The following is a 26,309-nucleotide window of genomic DNA, read 5'->3' as shown; positions in this document are numbered from 1 at the left end:
AAAATCAAATGGCCTAAAAATATATTCATTGTAAGTCATTCTTAATCTTATCAGTAAATCTGCTGGCAGAGTTGTATTCATCAAATCAGGCACTATTATATTCTTGAAAGAATAAACTTAGTAATATTGAGACTTTTCACAGAGACATCTACTCTGATTCATTTGATTTAGTAGATTTAGTAGATTTTTGTCTTGTGGTTTTCACCTTTGTGTAGAGTTGTCTCCTCTATTGCAAAGGCAGCCCTTGACTAATTTTTGGTCACGTTCCTGTCTCCTCTCCTTGCAGCAGTCACTTTAAACCTTGGCCATAGTTTACTCAGACACTACTCCCCCTCTCGCAGCACACTGCCACTGCAAGAAAATTGGGGCTACAAGAGGTGAATTCCCTCAAATGTCCATTTCTTCCTTAATCTTAGTGCTGCCATAACTGCTTTTCAGCTTATCTACACTTGTACCTATCCTTACTATTCTCTTCAGTCTTAGGAGGAAATGTCCCTTTTTCTGCTCAAAGTTAATCTTGTATTCATTTATTCTTCTCATTCAGGAAGTTATATTAAGAGTCTACAGTGTTCCAGGCACAGGAGAATATAGCATTAAACAAGACACACACCGTCTCTGCATCCCTTAGAAGTTTGCAGTCTGGTGGGAAAGACAGAATTAAGTGACTGAACGAGTCATTAATGAATTACAGTTGTGACATGTGCCTTAAAGAAAAAAGACAGGGAACTCTGGAGGTAATAACAGAAGAACGTAGTCCTCTCTGGTACTGTGATGTTTAAGATAAGATTATAAGGGTGAGGAGGAGTTAAGCCCCAAGATGAGAGGGGAATATGCCAAGAGACGAGGGCAGTGGAGCTAGAGAAAAGGGAACAAAGGAGGACAGTGGCCAGAGAGATAGCCACGGGGTGAGTTCATACAGATGACATAAAGGTAGATGATAGAAAACCCTGAAAAGATTTTTAAGCAGTGACATCATCAGATTTGGGCAATAAGAAGGTTGCTCTGAAGACTGAATTGAGGAGAGGCTGGACTGATAAGATGAGGCCACTGAGGAACCTGTTGTCCAGGTAAGAGGTGATGGTGTCTTAAACATAGGTAATGGTGATGGACATAGAAGTTGATGGCTCGAGAACTGTTGAAGGGTAGCCGTGGTGGCAGATTACATGTGGGGAGTGAAGGAAAAGGAGAAGTCTAGGAGGAGTTACATGGTAGGGCCATTTACTGAAATGGAGAACAGTGTGGAAAAGATTGAGGTAAAGGAGGAAAGATCAGAGTGTATGCTTACACTAGTATTTGAGATGTCTGTGAGACATCCAGGTGGAGATGCTTAGAAGCAGTGTTATGAGACCTCACTCCCTCATTTATCTGTTCTCTGTCCCTCTATAAACTCTTCCTGTCAGCCTTACCTGTCAGGTCTTTTTCATCCTTTAAAAAGTACACAAACAGGCTATTCTCTACTCTAGATAGAGCTCTGTGTTCCTCCGGTTGTCCTCATCCTACTTTCTTCAGAGAGTGGTCTACACTTGCTGTCCACCTCCTCATTGCAAGCCATGTGCTCTTTTAACTCTCATCATTCCACTGTGTCACTGCTGACAGTCTGATTGCCAAATTTAAACTTTCTTTCCAGTTTTCATCTTAGATATTTTTGCTGCATTTCCTACCAACCTCTTTCTCCTTGAAAGACTCTTCTCTATTTTTTTCTCAGTTACTTGCCTTCAGTGGATTCTCCTAAGGGAAGCATTATTTTCCCTGGGGTGTCATCCCTGGTCCATTTTCTGCATACTTTACCTAGAGATAATCACCTCTAGTCTTACGGTTTAAATGAGCACCAGCTCCCAAATACCTTCTTCCCAGACCTTCCCCTGAGTTTCAAATACAGATATGTATAGCTGGCTAACTGCCTTCACCAAAACATTCCACTGGTTCCTCAGATTCAGTTATTTAAAACCAAACTCACCAAATCCTATCAAACTTCCACCCTAAATATTTCTCAAATCCGTCTTCTCTCTCTCTCTCCCTACCATCGCTGCCCTCGTTTAAGCTCTCATATTCTGTCTTTGTTTAAAAAACCTATTCTTAAGTAATCTATCCCTCTTCGTTCTTGGCCCCTCTTCATATCTCTCTCCTGGTAGCAACCTAAGTGATTAATGCAGATCTAATCTTACCATTCCCTTGCAATCCATAGCTTCTTAACGTCGTGAAGTAAAAACTCCCCACTTTGTTAGCATGACAGATGTAGCTTTCCATGAAGTGGCACCTGCTTACTGCTTCCCAGGGTCATCTGTATTCACTCTTATTCTTATACGTTATATTCCATAAATACTGAATTCTTTTCTTTTATGCACTGCTCTGCCAGTATTGTTCTCTGTGCCTCCGAACTTCCCTCTTCTTTGCCTGACTCCAGTTATCCTTCATACTTCACTTTTTCCAGGAGGCATCTCAGAACCCCCGGAGTGGGCGAGTTGACTTTCAGCTAGGTCCTTGAACACATTTGCATTAGAGCACATTACAGATGATCCCACTGAGCATCTTTACTCTCTACTAGACTCTGAGTTCCTCTGGGCAGGAATTTAATCTTACTTATCTTTGAATTCCTAGTGCACAGTTCCTGGCGCATAGCAGATCCTCAGATTTTTGTTGAGGTAAACTGATTAAAAGAAAGGTAGAATAAAAATCCGGTCTCTGTGCCTCTGTTTCCTTGCCTATAAAATGAAGTATTGGCCTTAATAGGTTCAGGTGTTTACAGCCTTAAAGTTCTAAAAGGATGACTATAAAATAATCTGATATTAAGGAATGATAGAAATAATTAAACAAACAAAAAACCCAGCCCTAAAGCAGCAGAAATAGAGAAATCTGTGATGATGGAAATTTTGTACATTTGCAGCAACATGTGGCTCTTGAGCTCTGAAATGTGGCCAGTGCAACTGAGGAACTGAATTTTAAATTATATTTAATTTAAATTTAAATATAGCTAAGTGTGACTGACTAGTGGCTAACTCTCATAGGTCATAACAACAGAGATTTTTAAAAAGATTAAATGTGGCTCGCTATAACTTTATTATAGGTCAAATAATAAAATACTGTTAACCACTGCACTCACAGTGACACAGGAAAACTTTAATTCCCGGAAGACTTCCCACACGTTGGTTGATGTTGCAGGGTAAATATTATGACTTGTCTTTATTTTTTACTCCCTTGCCCACACATTAGAAGGATTTGCTTATTTTATTTTTCCTCACTTTCTTTTTTTTTTTTTTAATTTTTTTATTCTTATGTTAATCCCCATACATTACATCATTAGTTTTAGATGAAGTGTTCCATGATTCATTGTTTATGCATAACACCCAGTGCTCCATGCAGAATGTGCCCTCCTCAATACCCATCACCAGGCTTACCCATCCTCCCACCCCCCTCCCCTCTAGAACCCTCAGTTTGATTTTCAGAGTCCATCATCTCTCATGGTTCATCTACCCCTCCGATTTCCCCTGCTTCATTCTTCCCCTTCCGCTACCTTCTTCTTCTTCTTTTTTTTTTCTTAACATATATTGCATTATTTGTTTCAGAGGTACAGATCTGTGATTCAACAGTCTCACACAATTCACAGCGCTCACCATAGCACATACCCTCCCCAGTGTCTATCACCCAGTCACCCCATCCCTCCCACCCCACCCCCCACTCCAGCAACCCTCAGTTTGTTTCCTGCAATTAAGAATTCCTCATATCAGTGAGATCATATGATACATGTCTTTCTCTGTTTGACTTATTTCACTCAACATAATACCCTCCAGTTCCATCCACGTCATTGCAAATGGCAAGATCTCATTCCTTTTGATGGCTGCATAATATTCCATTGTATATATATACCACATCTTCTTTATCCATCCATCTGTCGATGGACATCTTGGCTCTTTCCACAGTTTAGCTATTGTGGACATTGCTGCTATAAACATCAGGGTGCACGTACCCTTTCGGATCCCTACTTTTGTATCTTTGGTTTTCCTCACTTTCTTGTGATTAAATTTAACATGGTGACTCTCCCCCCTTTCTCTTCTTTCTTTTGGTTATGTTTTTTGAAGTATAGTTTACGAAAGTAAAAATTCACCTTTTTACAGATTGATGAATTTTACAGGTGCATGGAATCATGAACCACAGCCACAATCAAAATATAGAACATCCTTCATCCTAGAAAGTTCCCCTGTGGCCTCTTGCAGTTCATTTCATCCCCTTATTCCCCGTTCCTGTAACCATTGGTGTGATTTCTGTCTCCATAGTTTTGTCTTTTCTAAAATGTCAGCTATTCGAAGTCCTGCAGCCTGTAGCTTTTTATGTTTGGCTTCTTTAACTTAGTAAATGCTTTTGAGGCTCATCCATGTAGTTTGTTCTTTATTACTGAGTAGTATTCCATTTATCTGTACCATCATTTGTTTATCCATTTATCATTCAGTGGACAGTTAGGTTGTTTCCAGTTTTACATTATCACAAGTAAAGCTGCTAGAATATTTACATTTTGCCTGTGGACATTCCAGTTTTGTAGACATATGTTTTTGTTTCTCTTGGGTAAATATTTAGGACTCAGATAGCTGGGTCACATGAAATGTGTATGGAAAACAGATTGGCAGTTTCTTATAAAATGTATATGCCTTTTGTGTATTCCTACCAATGATGTATGTGATTTCGAGTTTTTCTCCATCATCACTAGTGCTTGGTGGTGTCAGGCTGCTTTGATTTTTGGCTATTCTGGTCAGTGTTTAGTAGTATCTCATTATGGTTTTAATTTGCATTTTCCTAATGACTAATGATGTCACGTGCTTATTTGGTATCCTTATAGCTTCTTTGATGCAGTGTCTGTTCAAATCTTAAGAACCACAGGAGGTTTGAGCTGAAAAGATTTAGAGATTATCTGGTGTGGGTTCTTATTTTGCTAGAAGCAAAATTAAGCTCAGAGAGGAGGATTGACTTGTCTAAGATAGCTTAATTAGTTTATGGATAAATAAATATAAAACTCGTATGGGGAAAAAGCAATTGAACTTTTTTTCTTTTCATAATTTAAAATAGAATTAATATATTTTCATAATTTAAAAATAGAACTAATAGAAAAATAGAATTAATGTATTAACGTATAAAATATGGTAATATATTTTATTATCTGAGCTTTGGAAAAATTTATAAAATAATATTGGCATAAAAATATTGGTCATGATTTAAAAGAAAGAAAAACTTCATTCAGTTTCTTAGAGTTATAAAAGGAAAAGTTTCTGCCATTGGTTGAATATGTCAGCTTACTATAGAAATTTCCTTTATGTTACTGCAATGCAGTTTTTGTTCATGGATGAGAAATAGGGAACTTACAGGAAATATAGTCAGTCTATAGATATATGGTTGTTTTTCTTCTTTTGCCTATGATAGAAATTATAAACCATGTAATTGTTTTTATTTTTCCATCCAGTTAATTGGAAATAATTAAACATTATTTTTGAGTTCATTTTTTTAAGCTTCCTCATTTTAAGTTCCTTGTTCTTTTTCTTATGTTGCATCATTGATGTATCTTTAATAAACATGCTCTGTTTGTTTGTTCTCTCTTCAATGAATGTCAGTTAAAGAGAAATTGACCGCGGATCCAGACAGTGAAATAGCTACAACCAGCCTAAGGGTTTCTCTACTATGTCCAGTAAGTGTTAACTAATACTTGCTTTCCAGAAGATTCAACATACATTTTTCTCCTTTTATGAAGTATTTCCAGTATTTGCAAAATGATGTTTACTTTTGAAATATGCCCACCTTTGTCACAGTTTCTGAAAAGTAGAAAGACATTATTATTTAGTCATAGGATTTGGAATCTAACCAAAATTTTAAGTCTGTAAAAATTTTCTACTCTTAGTAAACTGTGTTTAAATATTGCTTGTGATTAATGATACTCTCTCAGACTCAAGTGTAAAGTCTTCAAATAAGGAATGGGCATTATCTTGGTATATTTATTAAAATTGTATTTTAAAAAATAGTATCATTTTGAATAGAAATCTAGCCACGATTTACCCATACATTCAGTTTAACCATTTTGCCAACAATGACTACACTGTAAGACTCCACCAATGAGGGCGCCTGGGTGGCTCAGTTGGTTAAGCGACTGCCTTCGGCTCAGGTCATGATCCCGGGGTCCTGGGATCGAGTTCCGCATCGGGCTCCCGGCTCGGCGGGGAGCCTGCTTCTCCCTCTGACCCTCTCCTCTCTCATGCTGTTTCTCTCTCACTCGCTTTCCAATAAATAAATAAATAAAATCTTAAAAAAAAAAAAAAAAAGACTCCACCAATGAAAAACTGTTCTATTTAGCCTGAATAACTGAATTGGTTATGCATGTAAAAATAACCTAAAAATATTTTTAAACCAGAAAATGAGGTCAAAATCAATCATTTGTACAAAATGGATATAAGGTCCAAAACATACCAGATGATTAAACTTGTAGTGAAAAAGTTTCCCCCCAAAACGTGTTAAGATCTGTTTCTTAACCAGTTTGATGTTAGGTCCACCAATTGTAGGAGTGGTAATTGAATGTGGCTTTCATACAGAAATATGTGAAAAACTAGGAGTAAATTACTTTGACATTTTAATTACCTTTTGTTCTATAATTAATCAAATTAATCATATCTAAATTGGGGAGAAAGTATGAAGAATAAGAGGACACAGCTGTTTCCTGATTTGCCTGGATTGTTGAAAGCTTTTAATATTGAAATCCTACTAATCTAAGATGAAGATGAAGTTATTGTATTCTTAAACAAATAATTTAAACAGAAACTAAATTTTATTTGTCCTACATCTTAGCCTTTTGTAATTTATAAAATCGCAAACACAAGATGAAAAAGTCATTAGCTCACGAATTAGTTTATAATACTGTATTTGATGTAGCTCTTAAAAAACTTTTTTGTTGAGTGCCTGGGTGGCTCAGATGGTTAAGCGTCTGCCTTCGGCTCAGGTCATGATCCTGGGGTCCTGGCTCCTAGCTCAGCAGGAAGCCTGCTTCTCCCCGCCCCCTCCCACTCCCCCTCCTTGTGCTCCCTCTCTCACTGTCTCTCTCTCTGTCAAATAAATAAATAAAATCTTTAAAAAAAAAAACAAAACTTTTTTGTTTTATAATACTGCTAAGGAACCCCTGTTCATTATTAGGCTTTTGTAAAATTATAGAAATACAGTGGAGTTAATAAAACCCCCAAATCCTATCACTTTGTATATATCCTTCTATCTTTTTATTCCTTACAATAAATCTTTTTCTTAGGGAAAATATTTTGATTCCAGTCTTTTTAATGTTGTTATTAAAATTCTTTCCCAAATATATGATGCAATCATTGACAGAACTGAAAGGAGAAATAGGAAGCAAAATAATAGTAGAAGACTTGATACCCCACTTTCAGTTATGAATAGAATAACCAGACAGAAAGTCACTAAAGAAGCAGAGGACTTAAACACTGTAGACCAACTGGACCTTTCAATATATATAATACCCCACCCAACAACAGCAGATTACACATTGTTCTCAAGTGCACATGGAACATTCTTCAGTATAGACCATGTGTTAGACCACAAAACAAGCCTTAACAAGTTTAAGTCATACAAAGTATCTTCTTTGACCACAGTGGGATGAAACTAGAAATTAACAGCAGAAAGAAAACAGGAAAGTCCACAAATCGGTGGAAATTAAACAACACACTCTTTTAAACAGCCAAAGAAGTTGTCACAGGGAATTTAGAAAATATCTGGAGACAAATGAAAATACAATACTCCAAAACTTACGGGATGCAGCAAAAGCAGTAGGAAGAGGGATGTTTATAGCTGTTAATACTTACATTATAAAAGAAGTAAGATCTCAAATCAACTATCTTAACATTATGCCTCAAGATGCTAGAAAAACAAACTAAACCCAAAGTCAGCAGAAGGAAGGAAATAACAAAGATTAACACAGAGATAAACGAAACAGAGAATAGAAAAACAATAGAAAAAAAAAAACGAGACCAAGTTTCATTGGTTTTGGTTTTTCAAAAAGATCAACAAGATTGACAAACCCTTAGCTAGACTAAGAAAAAAAGAGGGGGGACTCCAATAGCCAAAATTAGAAATGAAAGAGAAGGGGCGCCTGGGTGGCTCAGATGGTTAAGCGTCTGCCTTCGGCTCAGGTCATGGTCCCAGGGTCCTGGGATCGAGTCCTGCATCAGGCTCCCTGCTCTTTGGGAGCCTACTTCTCCCTCTGCTTCTCTCTCTCTCTCTCTCTGTCTCTCTGTCTCTCAAGAATAAATAAATAAAATCTTTAAAAAAAAAAAAAGAAATGAAAGACGATAACTACAACTAATGAACTGATACAACAGAAATAAAAAGGATTATAAGATACTACTATGAACAAGTATGTGTCAACAAACTGGATAACTTAAAAGAAATAAATTCCTAGAAACATAACAATCTACCAAGACTGGATCATGAAGAAATAAGAAATCTGAACAAACCTATATCTAGTGAGGAAATTGAAGCACCAATCAAAAATCTCCCAACAAAGAAAAACCCAGCACCCCATGGCTTCACCAGAGCATCCTCCATAATGTTTAAATAAAGTACATTTAACACCAAGTCATTTTCAAACTCTTCCAGAGAATTGAAGAACAGGGAATATGCTCATACTCATTCTCTGAAGCTAGTATTACCCTGATCCCCAGACTAGACAAAACCAAACCACTAAAAAAAAAAAAATCACACCGTGACCAAGTGGGATTTGTAGCTGGAATGTAAAGATGGTTCCGCATACAAAAAGTCAATCAATGTGGGGCGGCTGGGTGACTCACTTGGTTAAGCATCTGCCTTGGGCTCAGGTCATGATCTCCAGGTCCTGGGGTCGAGCCCCACATCAAGCTCCCTGCTCAGCAGGTGGTCTGTTTCTCCCTCTCCCTGTGTCCCTTCCTACTGTTCACACACACACTCTCTCTCTCAAATAAATAAAATGTTTTTTAAAAAAATCAATGTAATATACCACATTAACAAAATGAAGGACAAAAACCACATGAGTATCTCAGTGGATTCAGAAAAATCATTTTGCAAAGTTCAGTACTCTTTCATCATAAAAACACTCAACTAATAGGAATAGAAAGAAGCTTCTGCAACATAATAAAAGTCATATATAAAAAGCCGACAGCAAACATGATACTCAACAAGATAAGAATGCCCACCCTCATCACTGGTATTCAACACAGTACCAGAAATTCTGGCCAGAGCAATTACACAAGAAAAAGAAATAAGACATACAAATTGGAAAGGAAGTAAAATGATCTCTGTTCACAGATGTCATGATCTTTTATGTAGAAAACCCTAAAGATTCCACAAAAAAACAAAACAGTGTTACAGGATACAAAATCAAGAACAAATTTAGTTGTGTTTTTAAACACTAACCATAAACAGTCCAGAATGGAAATTAAGAAAACAGTCCTATTTACAATAGCATCAAAAAGAATAAATTACTCAGGAATAACCTTAGCCAAGGAAACAAAAGATTTGCACACTGAAAACTATAAAATACTGCTGAAAGCACTTAAAGACTGGAAATGGAAAGATATCCCAGGTTCATGGATTGGGAGGCTGATTATTGTTAAAGTATCTATACTACCCGAAGTGATTTACAGATTCAGTGTAATCCCTATCAAAATCCCAGTGGCATTTTTTTGCAGAAATAGAAAAAAAAGCCCTACTAAAATTCCTGTAGAATTTCAAAAGACTCCATAGAGCCAAAAACAGTATTTTAAAGAGTACAAGTTTGAGCCCTCACATTCCCTGATACCAGAACATAATACACAGCAACTGTAATTAAGATAGTGTGGTAAGGACATGAAGATAGATAATGTAGACTAATGGAACAGAAGAGAGAACCTAGAAATAAACTCTTGCATTTATGTGCCAAGTTGACCTTTCAACAAGAGTTCCAAGACTACACAAGGGGAAAAGACAGTCTCTTCAACAAAGGGCATTGAGAAAACTAGATATTCACATGCAAAGTAAGGAAGTTGGGCCCTTTCTTTATACCACATGCAAGAAAGAACTCAAAATGAATTAAAGACCTAAAACATAAGACCTTAAACTTTTAAACTCCTAGAAGAAAATGTAGGGGGATAGCTTCATTGAATTTTACAATGATTTCTTGGACATAACTCCAAAAGCATAGGCAACAAAAGCAAAAATAGACAAATGGACTACACCAAACTTAAAAACTTCTGCATGTCAAAAAAAGAAAAAAAATGAGAGTGAAAAGACAACCGATGGCATGGGAGCAGATCATGTATCTGATAAGGGATTAACAATATAAGAAACTTCTCCAACTCAACAACAACAGTAATAACCTGATTAAAAAATGGGCAAAGGACTTGAATAGACATTTTTCCAAAGAAGATTCACAAGTGGCCAACAAACATGGAAGGATGTTCTACATCACTAATCACTAAGGAAATGCAAGTAAAGCCACATGGGTTATCACTTCATACCCGTCAGGATGGCCACTATCAAAAGAACAAAAGATACCAAGTGTTGGTGAGGATGCAGAGACACTGGAACCCTTATGCCCTTTTGGTGGGAATATAAAATGCTGCAGCCATTGTGGAAAACAGTGTGCAAGTTTCTCCAAAAAAGTAAAAATAGGTTTACCATATGATTCAGCAATTCCTCTTCTGGGTATATATCCAAAAGAATTCAAAGCAGGATCTCAAAGAGAAAATTTGCACAGCCATGTTCATTACAACATTCACAATAGCCAAGAGGTAGAAATAACCCAAATGTGTATTGGGCGATGAACGGATAAAGAAAATGTGGTTAAATACATACAGTGGAATACGATGAGCCATTTAAAAGAAAACCCTGTCATATGCCACAACATGGATGAACCTCTAAATCATTCTGATGAGCAAATAAGCCAGTCACAAAAACATAAACACTATGATTCCACTCATAAGAAGTGTCTAAAGCAGGGACGCTTGAGTGGCTCAGTCGGTTAAGCTTCTGCCTTCAGCTCAGGTCATGATCCCAGGGTCCTGGAATCGAGTCCCATGTCGGGCTCCCTGCTCAGCGGGGAGCCTGCTTCTCCCTCTACCTCTGCTGCTTCCCCTGCTTGTGCTCTCTTTCTGATAAATAAGCAAATTTAAAAAAAACAGTGTCTGAAGCAGTCAAAATCATAGAAACAGAAAATAAAAGGTGGTTACCAAGGACTGAGGGGAGGAGGAATTAGTGTTAGTGGGTATCAGGTTTCAGTGTTACAAGATGAAAAAGCTTGAGAAATCTCTTACACAATAATGTGAATATACTTAACACTACTGAATTGCATGCTTAAAAATGGTTAAGGTGGTAAATTTAATGTTACATGTTTTTTACCGCAATAAAAAATATAGGCCGCAGAGTCATGGGGTGGGTTCTTAAGTAACCAGATGAATTTTTTTTTTTTTAAGATTTTATTTGTTTGTTTTTGTGCGCGCGTGAGAGAAAGCACGAGCGTGTGAGAGCAGGAGCAGCAGGGAGGGGCAGAGGGAGAAGCAGACTCCCCGCTGAGCAGGGAGCCCGATGCAGGACTCCATCCCAGGACCCTGGGATCAAGACCTGAGCTGAAGGCAGACGCTTAACCCACTGAGCCACCCAGGCACCCACCAGATAAATTTTGTAACAGATTATGGTGTAAAGGAAGCTGGCATTTTTTTTAACATTTAGGAAAATAGCTCACAGACCAAGTAAGTGGAAGGTAGGAAGAAGACAAAGATTAAAAAAAAAAAAAAAAAAAAAAAAGATAACCTACTTATTCTACCCTCCTTCCCCGCCAAGCCCCTATTTGTGTATTTTCCTCCCCCATGATTTCTTGCCATCCCATTCCATTATAAAATACCAGTTCAGAGACTATGAGAAATTTAGAAAAGTACAGAAGCTTCATTTTCCATAATCACTGGAAGAAGTCTTGTTTTTCTTCAATCTCCTTTAAAAAAAATGTTTACAGTTCTAATATATGTGATGTTTATATCATTAGATGAAGCATTTATTCATATAGATAAGCACTGTAACATAAATCTTGACGTTTTTACTTCTAGAACTAGTTTTGAATTTTATAGTTCAGGTGATCTTTATCTTAGAAAATGTTAATCAGTTTTTGCCTCTCACACCTCTTAATTTAGTGGGCCATCTTTAATGTTTCTTACCATATCTCCCGTTTCCTCCCTTTTTAGTTGCAGCAGCTTTAGCAGTTCATTTTAAATTGACATCTGCTTTTAAAATTCAGATTATAGAAAAACTCTCTCTCTCTCTCTATATATATAATCCATAATTATAATACTTTTATAGATTTCTATTTGGCTAAAGGGAAAATCCCTTTACAATTATTCTGGAACATCAAGGCAATATATTTTAGGTATTTTTTTATTCTAAAAAGTAAAACTTGGTAATGACAACTCATCTATATATCAAATGTATAGGATAATAATAGAGATTTGTTCCCTTTGAAATATGTAAATATGACGTCTGACTGTGCATTTGGATTGCCTTTGTTTTGATATACACAGCTCAAAATAAATGAGTTTCTGTTGTTTGTGTGCCATTTAGCTAAAGGCAATGAAAATAATTAGAAATGTTTCTGCTCTTCGGGAATTTTTTAGTTCCGATTTATTAAAAATACAGCTGGAAGAGGGGCGCCTGGGTGGCTCAGTTGGTTGAGTGTCCAACTCTTGGTTTCGGGTCAGGTCATGATCTCAGGGTTGTGAGATCGAGCCCCACATCCCTGCATTCGGCTCCCCACTCAGTAGGGAGTCTGCTTGAGATTCTCTCCCCCCCGCCACCCGCTTGTGCACTCTCTTTCTCTAACATAAAAAAATCTTAAAAAACAAAAAACAGCTGGGAGAATGTTTGAGAACCTACTTTGTGAGATATTTATTCTCCAGACCTATGAATTTCAATACAAATGACTTGGAATTGGTAGAAGAAAAAAAAAAAAATTCCTCGGAAATTCATTTATGAAATATTGATGATGGTAATGAAGAAGTTGTGAAATTATTCTTGATATCACTATTCCTTTCTTCTTACAAGGAAAAAATACATATTGACTTTTTAGGGTCCTTTTGATATATAAGCTAGTTTAACATACCTAGGTAGTGTATTTTCTCCTGCAGCATCCTCAGTTACTAAATAGTACTATTATATGTTATAGTAAGGGTAGTGTCATTGGAAGACTTGTTTGGGGGCTGTTTTCAGAGTGTTTTGCAAATGATGTAAATATCCACATGCCCTATAAAGGAAAGGGAGGAATTTAGGATTATAAGATGAAGATGTTTAAAACTCTGCTTTTCTCCTTGTCAGGAGAAATCAGTGTCCATTTATAGATAAGTGTTTAGGATTTAGAGATTTTTTTCTTTAAAGATTTTATTTATTTGAGAGAGAGAGAGTGAGAGAGAGCATGAGAAGGGAGAGGGTCAGAGGGAGAACCAGACTCCCCACTGAGCAGGGAGCCCGATGTGGGACTCGATCCTGGGACTCCAGGATCACGACCTGAGCTGAAGGCAGTTGTTTAACCAACTGAGCTACCCAGGTGCCCTAGAGATTGTTTTTAAAATCAGAAATATGAGGAGTATTATCACATAATACTTAGTGATTCTTTGAAGCAAAGCATTTCTGTGACAGCTAATAAACAGCGCATTTGGAAGTGAACTTTTCCTTTTCTGTACCCATTTATAAATGTCTTTCCTACATCCTTCACGTAGCAGTGGTCCTTAAAGACTCTGGGTAAATTTGTCAGTGTGGCTGATCATACGGGCTTGAGAGTAGCTCTCTCACCAAAAAATGAGCTGACAAGTGGGGATTAGTGGGAGGAAAGTCTGTGAGATGATTGTTTAGAGAATAACTGCTTTTCAGAGTATAAGTTCTGTGGCCTATAGCTTGGATTCTGAAACCAGCTTTATGTTTTACCTTCTTATGCACTGTCTTCATAAACTATCCAAAGTGGCCTACTAATTCTGCAATATGTGGACTTTGTCTACAATTACTGTATTTGTCTAGGATTTTCCAGTCTGCAGTTTCTCTATTAAGTATTTAAGCATTAGGAAAAATACCTGCTCAGTAGCAATTTGTACTTCACAGGTAAGTTAAGGTCTGCTTTAAGATATAAAAATTTAATTTAGCACCACCAAGCAGTTCATTATTTGGAAAATGTTTCTGGACTAATGCAACATGTTTTGGCTAATAATAAATATATGATTCTTCTGTTATAAGAACTAGTTTGTTCTTTTTTTTGCCTTTTCATCAGGAGCTTGTATACATCAAATCATGAAAATTGAGTAATAGAAGAGTAAAGGGGAGTAAAGAGTTGTTTAATCTTAACGTGAGCATAGAATGGAAGAAGGACTGAGCTGATATGGGTGTGTCTCCCATTAGCTTACCAAGTGATTTGAGCAGATAATGTTTCTGTACTTTAATTATAATGGGTGACATATATTGAGCACTTACTATATGTCAGGCATATAACATAATTTAACATAACACATAACATAATTTAACATAACACAACATAACATAATTTAAATCCCACAGTCTTATGATGTAGATGGTATTTTTATCCCTGTTTTACAAAGCTGAGGCTCAGGGACACTACGTGAGATCAGGATTCCCACTGTAAGTAGTGGGGCCAGGATTCAAATCTAGGTAGTCTAACTCCAGAATTCATACTCCGGCCTGCCTCGTAAAGTACTGCATGCGGCCCCCACACTCTCCATGAGTGGTCCCTCCTAGAGCTGCTCAGTGAAGCACAGCCAAAGCCTTATCAGTCCAAACACATGACCATCTTCCTGCTGTGTAGCACATACATTTCCAAGTGCCAGGGATAAGGGATTGAGTTTGATGTATTTCTAGCAGGAGGAGACACATACATAAACAAGTAGTCCATAATCATGCACAGGGTGGAGTTGGGCGCACACAGAGAAGGGAGCTGTCCGTTTGCTCTGTGTCTCTCCGGCCTGTACTTCTAACACTGTAATTTGGCACTACTCCCTTCTCATAAGCTTACGGCACAGCCTGGGTCCTGTTTTGTTCTTCATCACTACATCCTGTTGAAGTAAGGAGGAAACAGTGTTACTTTGGAGATAGAAAAAGAGGCCCAGAAAGGTTAAGTGCCTTTCCTAGAGGCACAGTAAATCATTGGTACCAGAACAATTATTTAGGGCTACAAATGACAGTTAATTTCCTTGGTAGACTTCCTAGGAAATTGCACATTTCCCTGAAATTCTTCTAAGCCAAAATCCTTTTCCTCTTTCTTTCCTCATTTAACTCATATCCTTTTCAAGCCTTTATGTTTTTCAAGCTTGCAAGTATGTGGGAAATCTTTTCCTGGATAGCAAACAGTGTGGTTATTGAAAGTAGATAACTTCTCTACTGGTTGGCCATTGTTGCCTCCAGGGGGGCCCCACAGTGGTCACCCAGCTGTACTCTGTGAGGTGGCCTCCAGGGAAGGAGCTGTGATGTGACAGCTCTCAGTGCAGCTTCCGTGCCCTGAGCCCAAGCTAGCAGCTCAGGGACCGGATGAACTAGGTTTCGTTTTTCACAGGACAGACTCAACCTCAGCTTAAGCAGCATTTGCAAGGCGAGAAGAGAAAAGTCTCATAACGTGGTGGAGATGCTAGAGGTCTAGGGATGTTTGCCGAATTGTCTGTGATAGTGCGCAGTAAGGGAGGAAAAACAGAGTGCACACACTTGACTTCCTTCTCAGAGCTGCCATTTGGCAACTCTGCCAAACATCCTGGGGAATGCGTGCCCTTCGTTCTGTTTTCACATGTGAACTACCCTCATTCAGAGATCAGGTTGGATGACTTTATATCTGTATCCTGCAGTGTTTAATAAGACATTCTTTTTCCATTTCCCAAATCCCTAGTAAAGTGGTTCTTAACTTTTTTGGATCAGAGACTACTCTGAGAATTTGGTGGGGCGTCTGGGTGGCTCAGTCAGTTAAGCGTCTGCCTTTGGCTCAGGCCGTGATCCTGGGGTCCCGGGATTGAGCCCTGCGTTAGACTCCCTGCTGAGCAGGGAGTCTGCTTCCCCCTCTCCCTTTGCCCCTCCCCCACTCGCTCTCAAGTGAATAAATTTAAAAAATCTTTAAAAAAAAAATTTGGTGAAAGTGCTCTCTCTGGGGAAATGTACAAACTTGCAAAATTTTACATATAATTTTAAGGAGTTCGTGGTTCTTTCCCCCAAAAGCTGATCTATGAGCTTGGGGGCGGGGGAATAACCCTTGCTATAGACTTTCCATAGTCACTATGTTTAATATCTAAAGAAATACTATAATTTTTTAAACATGTAGGTTTCATAGAAAATGTGTTTAATCTTCTTCCATATTGATGAAAAGTAAATATAATATGCTTTAAGTCAGAATACATACACATTGTGTTTCAGGAGATTTTTATCAAAACTTAAATTGAATAACAGTTGCCTAATATTTACTTTTGTCTCCATCTTTTAAAGCTTGGTAAAATGCGGCTGACAATTCCATGCCGGGCCCTGACATGTTCTCATCTGCAGTGTTTTGATGCAACTCTTTATATTCAGATGAATGAGAAAAAACCAACCTGGGTTTGTCCTGTCTGTGATAAGAAGGCTCCGTATGAACACCTTATTATTGATGGGTATGTCAATTTAAAGTGTTTCCTTATACCTTGGAATGACCATCTCTTATTTGGATTTGTTATCTGTCAGGTTTAGGATGAAAATTCTATAGGTAGTGTTTTCTGAGTAATATATTTTTAGGATTTTCCTGATTCTAGAAATCAGTAGTTTTCAAAATAAGTAATATTGTGAGCATTTTTCCTTTTTACGTTGACATCCTCCTGTGTGGGCAGTGCATGCTTTACCATCTGTTTCTCCTGACTTTTACTATTTGAAGTACCACGGGTTCTAAGTAAGGTATGTTTACACCTATTCCTCACATGAATCCATCTACCCCTAGCCATGCAGACCATATCAGAGAAAGAGTGAAAACATTGTGAAACTCTGGTTACTTAAGCTCACCCAAATTGGGCTTTTTAGTGGAAGTTAACCTGTTTTTGCAGATTTTTCTCATGCTTCAGTCATGGTTCATCAAACCTATTCCCCACCGTAAGGGCTGCTAAAAGTGATCAGCATGCTGAATAGCAGCTTTCTTGGTTTCTCTGTTTCCTCTGAAATACTTGTCTTTGTCTTTCTTGTCCCCTACGGCATCACAACAATCAGGGTTTTTTGTTTGTTTGTTTTTTTAAACACTCCTTTGTTTTATCTGTCCTTCCAGACATCTTGGAGTGTTTCTTTAAAGGTACCCCTATCCTCTAGCCTCCTTCCTTGTCCTTTTTGCCACTGAACAAAGATAAATTGTGGAAAGAAGGATCTTCTTGATAGTTCCTGTACTCGCCAGCAAAACACTTAAGGCAACTTATCTACAGCATTTGAGAAAACTCAGGAGTCTGAAGATGTACCATTAGAAAGGGGATATATTTAACAATACAGTGTCACATGGAGCTTGAAAGATGGCAGACCAATCATGGGAAAAAAGTAAATGTGTCACTTAAATGTTTTATGTTTAATTGTTCAGAAATGACAGTGATCCCTAATAAATCTAAATTAAATAATATTTTGCCAACACTGTATATTATATAGCTTTAGATCCCCTCCTCCGTCAGTTGGGATCTTTCTTTATTTTAAAAGCCACACACACACACACACACACACACACACGTATCTATACACACATTTAAAGAAAAAATTGGAAAACAGGAATTAATAAAAGAGCTTTGTGGTGTATTTTCTGATTTTTGTTTTTACAGAATTGTGATTGTACAGTATTAATATTTTTTATCCTTTGGTTTCATTTCAGAATTTGACACTTTTACACATTGTTTTTGCAAATCTCACTTCTTAATATCTGCATGATATTTTTCAAGGAGGTGTAACATTCAGTACATATTTTTGTATGTATTGCTTCAGTAAGATATGCTTATTGTAGATAGTTTGGACGATGCACAAGAATATAAAGGAGAAAAAGAAATACTCATGATGTCCCCACTCAGAAATAACTGCTGTTTTATGTACCATTCACACACAGAATTGTATTTTCTTGGCCTCTTTTCACTTTCTGTGAATATTTTCCCATATTATTAAAAATATTTGAAAATCTCATTTTTCATGGTTATATAAGGTACCTTGTATAAGGTACCATAATCTAAGTAATATTTCCCTAAAATAGGCCTTGATTTTGAGAACAAATATAACTTGTCTGTTCTCCTTTCTTCTTTCTCATTTATACTTATGCAAAACATAGGCGGTCTGAATGTTTTTTGAAAAGCAATGCTTCTAGTCTGCTTTCATTTAGAATGTGATATTCAGAGGACCACGTGTTTTCTGTAGCTTGTTCATGGAGATCCTAAAGTACTGTACAGACTGTGATGAGATACAGTTTAAGGAGGATGGCTCTTGGGCACCTATGAGATCAAAAAAGGAAGTACAGGAAGTCTCTGCCTCTTACAATGGAGTTGATGGTGAGTGCTGGTTTCCAGAAGGGTGGGGCGGTCTCCCTGCTGTTGCATAGCCCTGCTTTTCAGTATTAAAACATAACATATTTCTGGGGGCGCCTGGCTGGCTCAGTCAGCAGAGCATGTGACTCTTGATCTTGGGTTTGTGAGTTTGAGCCTCACGTTGGGTGCGGAGATTACTAAAAAAAAAAAATAAACTTTTAAAAAAGTATACATTTCTGAAAAATTCAGCAGTTTATGGGTAGCTCAGTAACTCTTATTAAATTATTGATTAAATGTTCAGAAGTAGTAGAGAACTCTTTTTAAATTCACTTTGCCAGCTTTAAAATTTTTGGGATACAAGATTAAAAGCAACGTAATCTAATAAGTCATTTGTAAGGTCATGCTTTTGAAATGGTATCCTTTTAAATGTTTAAGAGATTTGGTAAAGATTAGTGAATGTTTCTTCTTCATTTATGTTATTTTTCTGGTTTTTAGTATGTTTTTGCTGGAAGGAAGCTATGACTTTTAAAAATGTTACCATGCATTTCTTAAGTATCCCAGGTACATATGTAATATATAGTCTTTATCCTCAAACTGCTTTTATTCTGAAGTAGACATACATTTTGATTGTTTGCCCTAATTCAGAATTGTCTTTCAAAAAAAACAAAACAAAACAAAAAAACCCCTTTAACAACCAATAATAAATAGTAGCTTTAAGCTTAGGGGACCAGAGCTACTACTCTTTGACCCCAGCAGTATTGTAAGTCTAAACTGTAATTGATAAACTAATCCATAAGGCACACTGAGGAAGAAAAGAGAGGTGTCATAGGTCTTTTTTGCCTTGTGTTTTGATCATTCCCACACAGGATGTTTGAGCTCCACATTGGAGCATCAGGTGGCTTCTCACCACCAGTCCTCAAATAAAAATAAGAAAGTAGAGGTGATTGATTTAACCATAGACAGTTCATCTGATGAAGAGGAAGAAGAGCCGTCTGCCAAGAGGACCTGTCCTTCCCTATCTCCCACATCACCACTAAATAATAAAGGGTAAGTACTGAGACCTTGAAAAGTCACTGTGAAAGTTAATTTTGCAAATACAATTTAAAAGATCTGCCAAATAAAATGATTATGCATGATTGTAAAACTTAACTTAGTAATCAAAGAATAGGTTGGATTTTCCCTAAGTGTGTGATATTCTTGAGGGGCTGGGATAATGCATTAAAGGAGTCCCTTGGGTACAGTATTTATCATACCAAAAGATACTCTAGTACAGTGATTCTTAAACTTTGGTGTACAGCAGAATCACCCAGAGGGCTCATTAAAACACACATTGCTCCCCTATTCCCCCATGTCTGACTCAGGAGTAGGGACTGAGAAAATTCGTATCTCTGATCAGTTCTTAGGTGATCTTAATGCTGCTCGTAGGATCTAAAACATTTACTCAAACTGGAAATGTATGCTGTAAGATTAATCCTGAGTTGAGTCTTTCAAGTAGAAAACAGAGGTAGACCAGAGGAATGCTTTAAACCTGCCTCGGAGGGCACCTGGGTGGCTCAGTCGGTTAAGCGACTGCCTTTGGCTCCGGTCATGATCTCAGGGTCCTGGGATCGAGTCCCACATCGGGCTCCCTGCTCAGCAGGGAGCCTGCTTCTCCCTCTCCCTCTGCCTGCCACTCCCCCTGCTTGTGCTCTCTCTCTCTCTCTGACAAATAAATAAATAAAATCTTAAAAAAAAAACAAACCTGCTTCGGTGTGTGTGAGGTTGGCAGTGAAAGAAGTCGGAGCCTGAAGTTGCAGGGCACAATGCCTTCTGTTTTGCTAGCTCATTTCCCATATTTCCCATTAGTCTCCTATCAGTAATAATGTACCTTGGTTATGCTTCAGTTCAGTTTAGCAAACACTGTTATCTGCTTTAGGTAAAACACCCTGTGCCTAACATGGATGATAATAAAATGAGCAAGTACAGTCCTGACCTTAAAGGTTTAACATTTTGTGGAGGATGGTAAAACAAGTAGCCAGCTGTAGCTGTACTCTTTTTTTTTTTTTTTTAAAGATTTTATTTATTTATTTGAGAGAGAGAATGAGAGACAGAGAGCATGAGAGGGAGGAGGGTCAGAGGGAGAAGCAGACTCCCAGCTGAGCAGGGAGCCCGATGCGGGACTCGATCCCGGGACTCCAGGATCATGACCTGAGCCGAAGGCAGTCGCTTAACCGACTGAGCCACCCAGGCGCCCTGTAGCTGTACTCTTAAATAGACTCAGCCTCATGAGACCTATCGGGGATTCTCAACAAAAAGCTTCATGTTTTGCTGAGGCACAGTTGTAGCACACTAAAGGTAAATCTAGAAATAGGTGTGCCCCTTTTTAGGTGTGTATCAGGAGAATGATGTAGCGCTTTGGAACTGAATAGGAGCTATTCAAAAAATCTCCTGCCTGAAGAAAGAATGTTAAGTGAGAGAAGGAAGGTCCACAGAAGGCATTGTTGCAAGATTTCAAGGTTCAAGAGGGAAAGTTAACACCAGACCAAGAGCGAGCATTTCCATGCTTGGAGTGAAATAATTTTCAGGTTTGAGACTGATGAGATAAAAGATCTTCTGTTTGAGAATATTTGTAATTACTGGAAAGGTGCAACAGTAAAAGCATAATAGTGACAAATGTATCTCACTTGTTAAAAACTTTGACTGTTTCAGGAATCTTCATAATACAATCAGACCTGTTACATGGGTTGGTATTTTCACTCTCGAGTAGCTTAGCAAACATCAGACAGCAATAAAGACATTAAGCAGTATTATTCTAAAAAAGAATGAATTATCTAAACACTAATTTCTACTTTAAATCCTACTTTATGAAGATTTACCTCTGATGAAAGCCTGCCTTGATGTCTGCTGCCCAACAAGCCTGACCTTGTTACTACACCAACTTATTTTATAAATCTGAGTGGGAGAAAAAGAAAAGTCAAATGGCCAAAAGTTGGTGTAGTTAAAACAGATACCGATATAATCTTGATTCTGAGATATTTTATATATCAAACCATATTATGACCAAATACACATTATCACATTATTTCTTTAAATACCATAATTGCAACATTAAAAGATATTTCATAAATCTCTGGGTGTGTAAATACTTTGTGGAATAAAAGCACCATTATGTGTAAGTTAGTTCTACTCTTTAGAATATTTATAGTAGTCACATATATATATGTGAACTGTGCGGTAATTTTGCTCTCTTGACTATACATTTTTCCTTAAGAGAAACTTTTGAGTGTTTAAAAATCTAATATTTCAATTCTTTGGATATTTGCTGTTTTTCCAAAAATAGTTGTGTTTTTTATGTTTAGAAAATGACATTAGATGCATTAACTACTTCCTGAGATTCCCAGTGACCAAGTAAACCCAGATACAGTATTTACAAATGTCAGACCTTTCTCTGTTTTTGGATAAAAACAAGCAGCCTGAAAGTTTATGGCATTTTTAGAAGAATAACGCCATATTCAACACTAGTGGCCATTTTACAATAATGACTATCCAATAAATAAAAACCTGAACCCTAAGCATATTGTATTTGTTATTGTGCAGTGTAAAGGTGGAAATGCATTTTCAGAATATTATCACAAAATTGAAAGGGAAGTTGCCAGCCGGGAATTAGAGACAAACATTAGTAAATGTAAAGCATTTTGCTATCTTCAGCTGCCAAGTGTTTAGCATTCATCCAGAAGTTTCCTTTCCTGTTTGGTATACCAAGATGTTTTCAAAGGCTAGCATTTCATCTGCTTTCTTCTCTCTTGTAATCCCTTAGGCATTGTCAGAGGAGACAGCTAATGGAAAATGGTACTTTTTATGGATGTAAGAGGTTTAATTAATTAAGTTTCCATTAGACAAAACATTTTTATGAGGCAGATGAGAGTATATTTTATGCTTCATATTCCATTCATGAAACTGTGGTAGATGATCATAAGTAGAACTCTATTCCTAGAAATCCAGCCTTGGCCTCTTTTGAAATATTCTGATCTTGCATTGCACCATTGAAATTGCATCTCCACACCCAAGTACTTTATATGAAGTTTTACAAGCAAAAAACAGCCTCTTTATACCTTCTTTTCTCTTTATTTTCCAAAACTTACATGCCTGTTAGCCTCTTTATGGTTGGGATAGGACATGACCCTTATGTTTGCACTCAATTCTTCCTTTTCTTTTTCATCTCTTTCTCACACCTTTTTGCTTTTTACTTAATTTTTTTGTTAAAAAAAAAAAATTTAGGGACGCCTGAGTAGCACAGTCAGTTAAGCATCCGACTCTTGGTTTAGCTTAGGTCATGACGTTGGAATCATGAGATCGAGCCTCCATCGGGCTCCACAGTCAGCATGGAGTCTGCTTGGGATTCTCTCTCCCTCTGCCCCTCCCCCATGCTCATTCGCTCATGCACTCTCTCTCTCTGGAATAAATAAATCTTTTTTAAAAAGAAAAAAAGATTTAACTTCTCCGTTACTTAAACATTTCATGCTGTTCTTCCAGAATCCCTTTTTTTGTCGTGTCCCCCCCGCCCCCCGCCCCGCAACAGTTCTGTACTCCCTTTAAAACCTTTCCACCACCTGTTCATTTTGGAGCATCTCTTCTTGTCTCACTGCCTTCGTGCATTCAGCAGGCCTTGTGTGCAAACAGTGTGCTGATGAGTGTGCGGGGCATTAGGAATACCAGGATAAACAGTTCCTTGTCTCTGTTCCATAAAGCTCACAAGTCTGGGGGCCAGCTGTTAACTCTACTGCTCAGATTGCTACCGTCCCCCAGGCTCGTCTGTATGTGTTTTCTTTGCGAGGACGTACCTATACTTTTTACTAGACAACACTCAGTGCTTATTTTTAAAAGGTTTCAGAATCTCAGCTGCTATAGATATCTTTCGCTCATCTCTCACTGAAGTGGCTCAGCCGTGCATTCTAAAAGTGTAGATGAGACAGCATGCGATTTATGAATGTTGGATATACTGTTGCACCCATCCATTTCTCCTTATAGCCCCTGCAAAGTGCTACTGTATATGCAGATTATTTCCTAGTGATAGTCTAAATTATATATTGCTTTGCTTGTCTTTTTATTTCCAGCACAAAAGCTAGGACTCATTTTGTGAGATACAGTCCCTTTGTTGAACCTAGAAGTTCAGCTAACTCATGAAAATTAAGCGAACCTTTTCCTTCTTCTAGCATATTAAGTCTTCCACATCAAGCGTCTCCGGTGTCCCGCACCCCAAGCCTCCCTGCTGTAGACACAAGCTACATTAATACTTCCCTCATCCAAGACTACAGGCACCCTTTCCACATGACACCCATGCCTTATGACCTACAAGGTGAGTCACCGGTCCTTCTCTGTTGTCACATAGCATTATAAATACCTTTCATCTACATAGTCTTCCTCCGGGTGAGTCTAAGGAAGAATGGAAAGATTGATAAAATGGGGGCTTGGGCCTAGGGAACTGGGAGAAATATATACTGTGGTCATAAATAGATAGAGATCCAGTTTTTTGCTTGGACCTTCATCAGTAGCCAGTGTTTTACTACCAGTGGTGAATGTCGTGTGATGATCTTTAGGTTTTGTGAGCCTCAAAATAGTCTGCAAGTTGTTTGGGGGTGACTTTCAGTATGTTGCTTTGAATTTTAATATTTATGAAAATTATTCTTTGTTCCCTGAATCCAGTTATAATGCAACAGGCAACGTGGGTAACTGTGTTGTATTATCTTTAAAATAGTGCTGAATTGAGACGTTGGAAAGTTTTAATTTTTGTTCCAGTGAACCTGATTCTTCCTTTGAAAAGTAGTTTGAAATGTCAGTGTACTCACTGCACAATGTATTTTGAGTTGATAATAATCATTTACATTATCAAAAAATTATTGGTTTTTCTCCTATATCTTTGTAATTTAATAATTTGTATATCTAGGGACATTTTTATTCCAAAAAAGCTATATATGCTCATTGTAGAAAATTAAAAAAAAAATTAAAATGGAAGTTTTCCTCCACCCCTCCCCTACAGAAAAAGCCGGGGCCAAGAATCCGGTGCAAAGATTCTTGGAAGCTGAGATAGTTGAGTAGATTCTTAGTGATTGTTAGGAAAACCCTATTTGAGCTCAGTCCAATAGAACCTTCTGCAGTGAGGGCAATGTTGTAATTTACAGTGGCCATTAGCCACATAAGGTTACTGAGCATTTGAAACATGGCTAGTGTGATTGAAGAACTGAGTTTTTCATTTTACTTCATCTTAATAAATTTAGATACCCACATCATGTGGTTAAGTGCAGCCCTGTTTTTCACTTAGGCTACTGCCCAGTCTCACTATCATGAACCACAGTGCTATCCATTTTGCAGGTCCTCATGTTATAATCTGTTCTAGTGTAGATAGTGGATGGATTCCCAGAGTGTTTGTGTTGTTGTCATATTTTTCACTACATCTGCTTGTTGTCCTTTCCGCCAAGTTGAGACCTCATAATAAGGCATTTTATTCACATGGGTTTTCTTGTTCTTCATTACATTACACATTGAGTGATACAAGAGTGGGAATTAGAAGGGGCAGCTTGCATTGACTCCCCGGCAGCCAGGAATCAGAGCTGGTCCTTCTGTGATGCACCACCCCAGCAACCAGACACCCTTCAGATCTCTTCCCCCGCTCTCCTCTTGCCACTGGAGGGTCTCTGAGTTAGAATCTGGTACAGATAGTGGCGAGCAGGCAAATTTGAGAAAGAAAAAAAATCTGTGCTCCAGCTTGCTTAACTTCCTTCTACATAAAACTTTTCTCACCCACAAAATGCAGCCAGAAATAATGACCTACCTCATAGGTGCTTGTGAGGAGTAAATTAGAGTAGTTTGAAATGTTACTTAAGAGGAGTTGATGAGAACATTTAGTGAAAAGTGCTCTGTCAGTTTAAGGGATCAGTGTTGGATCCAACAGGGCAGCAGTGGCCCAGATCCCACAAACGGAGTTACAAGGAGGGCAAATCATGGCTTGGACTTCAGCCTTGGTAATCTAGAGATGGGAGAGACGTACAACATTCAGCTCCACTGTTGTTTAAATTCTAAATGAATTTAGAATTAGCATTTTATTTGTTTCTGGAGTATTGGGGGCGTTAGGGAGGGTTTTTTCTTTTGTTTTTCAAAACTAAAATAATTTTTTTTCTCACAGGATTAGATTTCTTTCCTTTCTTATCAGGAGACAATCAGGTATGTTATATGAAAAAAAATGCTGTTGTTTTAATTGCACATTAAAATATTTATAAGTATAATGTAGCTGAGAGAGAAGATAAATTTCTTAGGAAATTCAGAGTCACCCTACTCATTATTGTTAAGGTTTTAAGAATTTATATGAAAATCCCCTTGTTTCTACTGTGTCTGAGTATATAGTAGGAACAGTATCTATTTGTTGGTTTCCAGTACTTTTTTATGAAGAAACAGGGCAGTAAATCAATTGACAGATTCTTGGCCAAATATCTCCATAAGAGAAAGAGGGTGGACTGTCTTCTTTCCTGCTGCTTCTGAGCATACGCCTCTTTGGAAATAGAATTTTGAGAATTGTTTGCATTACAAATTAAAACAAAAAAAAACAGTACCAATTTTATTTTGGTATTCCCCCCCAGTTTAAAGTACAAAAATGTCTCTCAAGATCAAGGTTGTGATCATTACCTAAGGCCATCTGATTTTGCGAAATGTTTTATTAGGTATCTCAGACGTAGCAGCTATGCAGTAATATTACATCGAGGACTCTGTTCTGCTGAGAAGAAGGTTTATGAATTAGAACTGATGGGTTTTGTGTCTTCTGTTCCCCGTCCC

The 26,309-nt window shown here is 37.7% G+C and overlaps 1 protein-coding gene across 5 annotated transcripts in view; it reads left to right on the top strand.

Moving 5' to 3' along the window:
• The window catches only part of PIAS1 (protein inhibitor of activated STAT 1), a 122,817-nt gene that overhangs the window by 92,456 nt on the left and 4,052 nt on the right, over nucleotides 1–26,309 (top strand). For 2 of the 5 annotated variants that reach the window (XM_045899801.3, XM_045899803.3), the window contains exons 8-13: nucleotides 5,595–5,668; nucleotides 16,489–16,649; nucleotides 18,400–18,530; nucleotides 19,373–19,553; nucleotides 23,699–23,841; nucleotides 25,666–25,703. In XM_045899801.3, the coding sequence (XP_045755757.1) occupies nucleotides 5,595–5,668; nucleotides 16,489–16,649; nucleotides 18,400–18,530; nucleotides 19,373–19,553; nucleotides 23,699–23,841; nucleotides 25,666–25,703 (728 nt within the window). The other 3 variants (XM_064570242.1, XM_045899804.3, XM_064570243.1) reach the window with 3 other exon arrangements.

Source organism: Mirounga angustirostris, unplaced genomic scaffold (assembly GCF_029215605.1).
Source record: "Mirounga angustirostris isolate CCGP_5_RB_7025 unplaced genomic scaffold, mMirAng1.0.hap1 SCAF_9, whole genome shotgun sequence".
NCBI classification, from domain to species: Eukaryota; Metazoa; Chordata; class Mammalia; order Carnivora; family Phocidae; genus Mirounga; species Mirounga angustirostris.
This window is presented reverse-complemented; position numbering and strand designations above follow the sequence as displayed.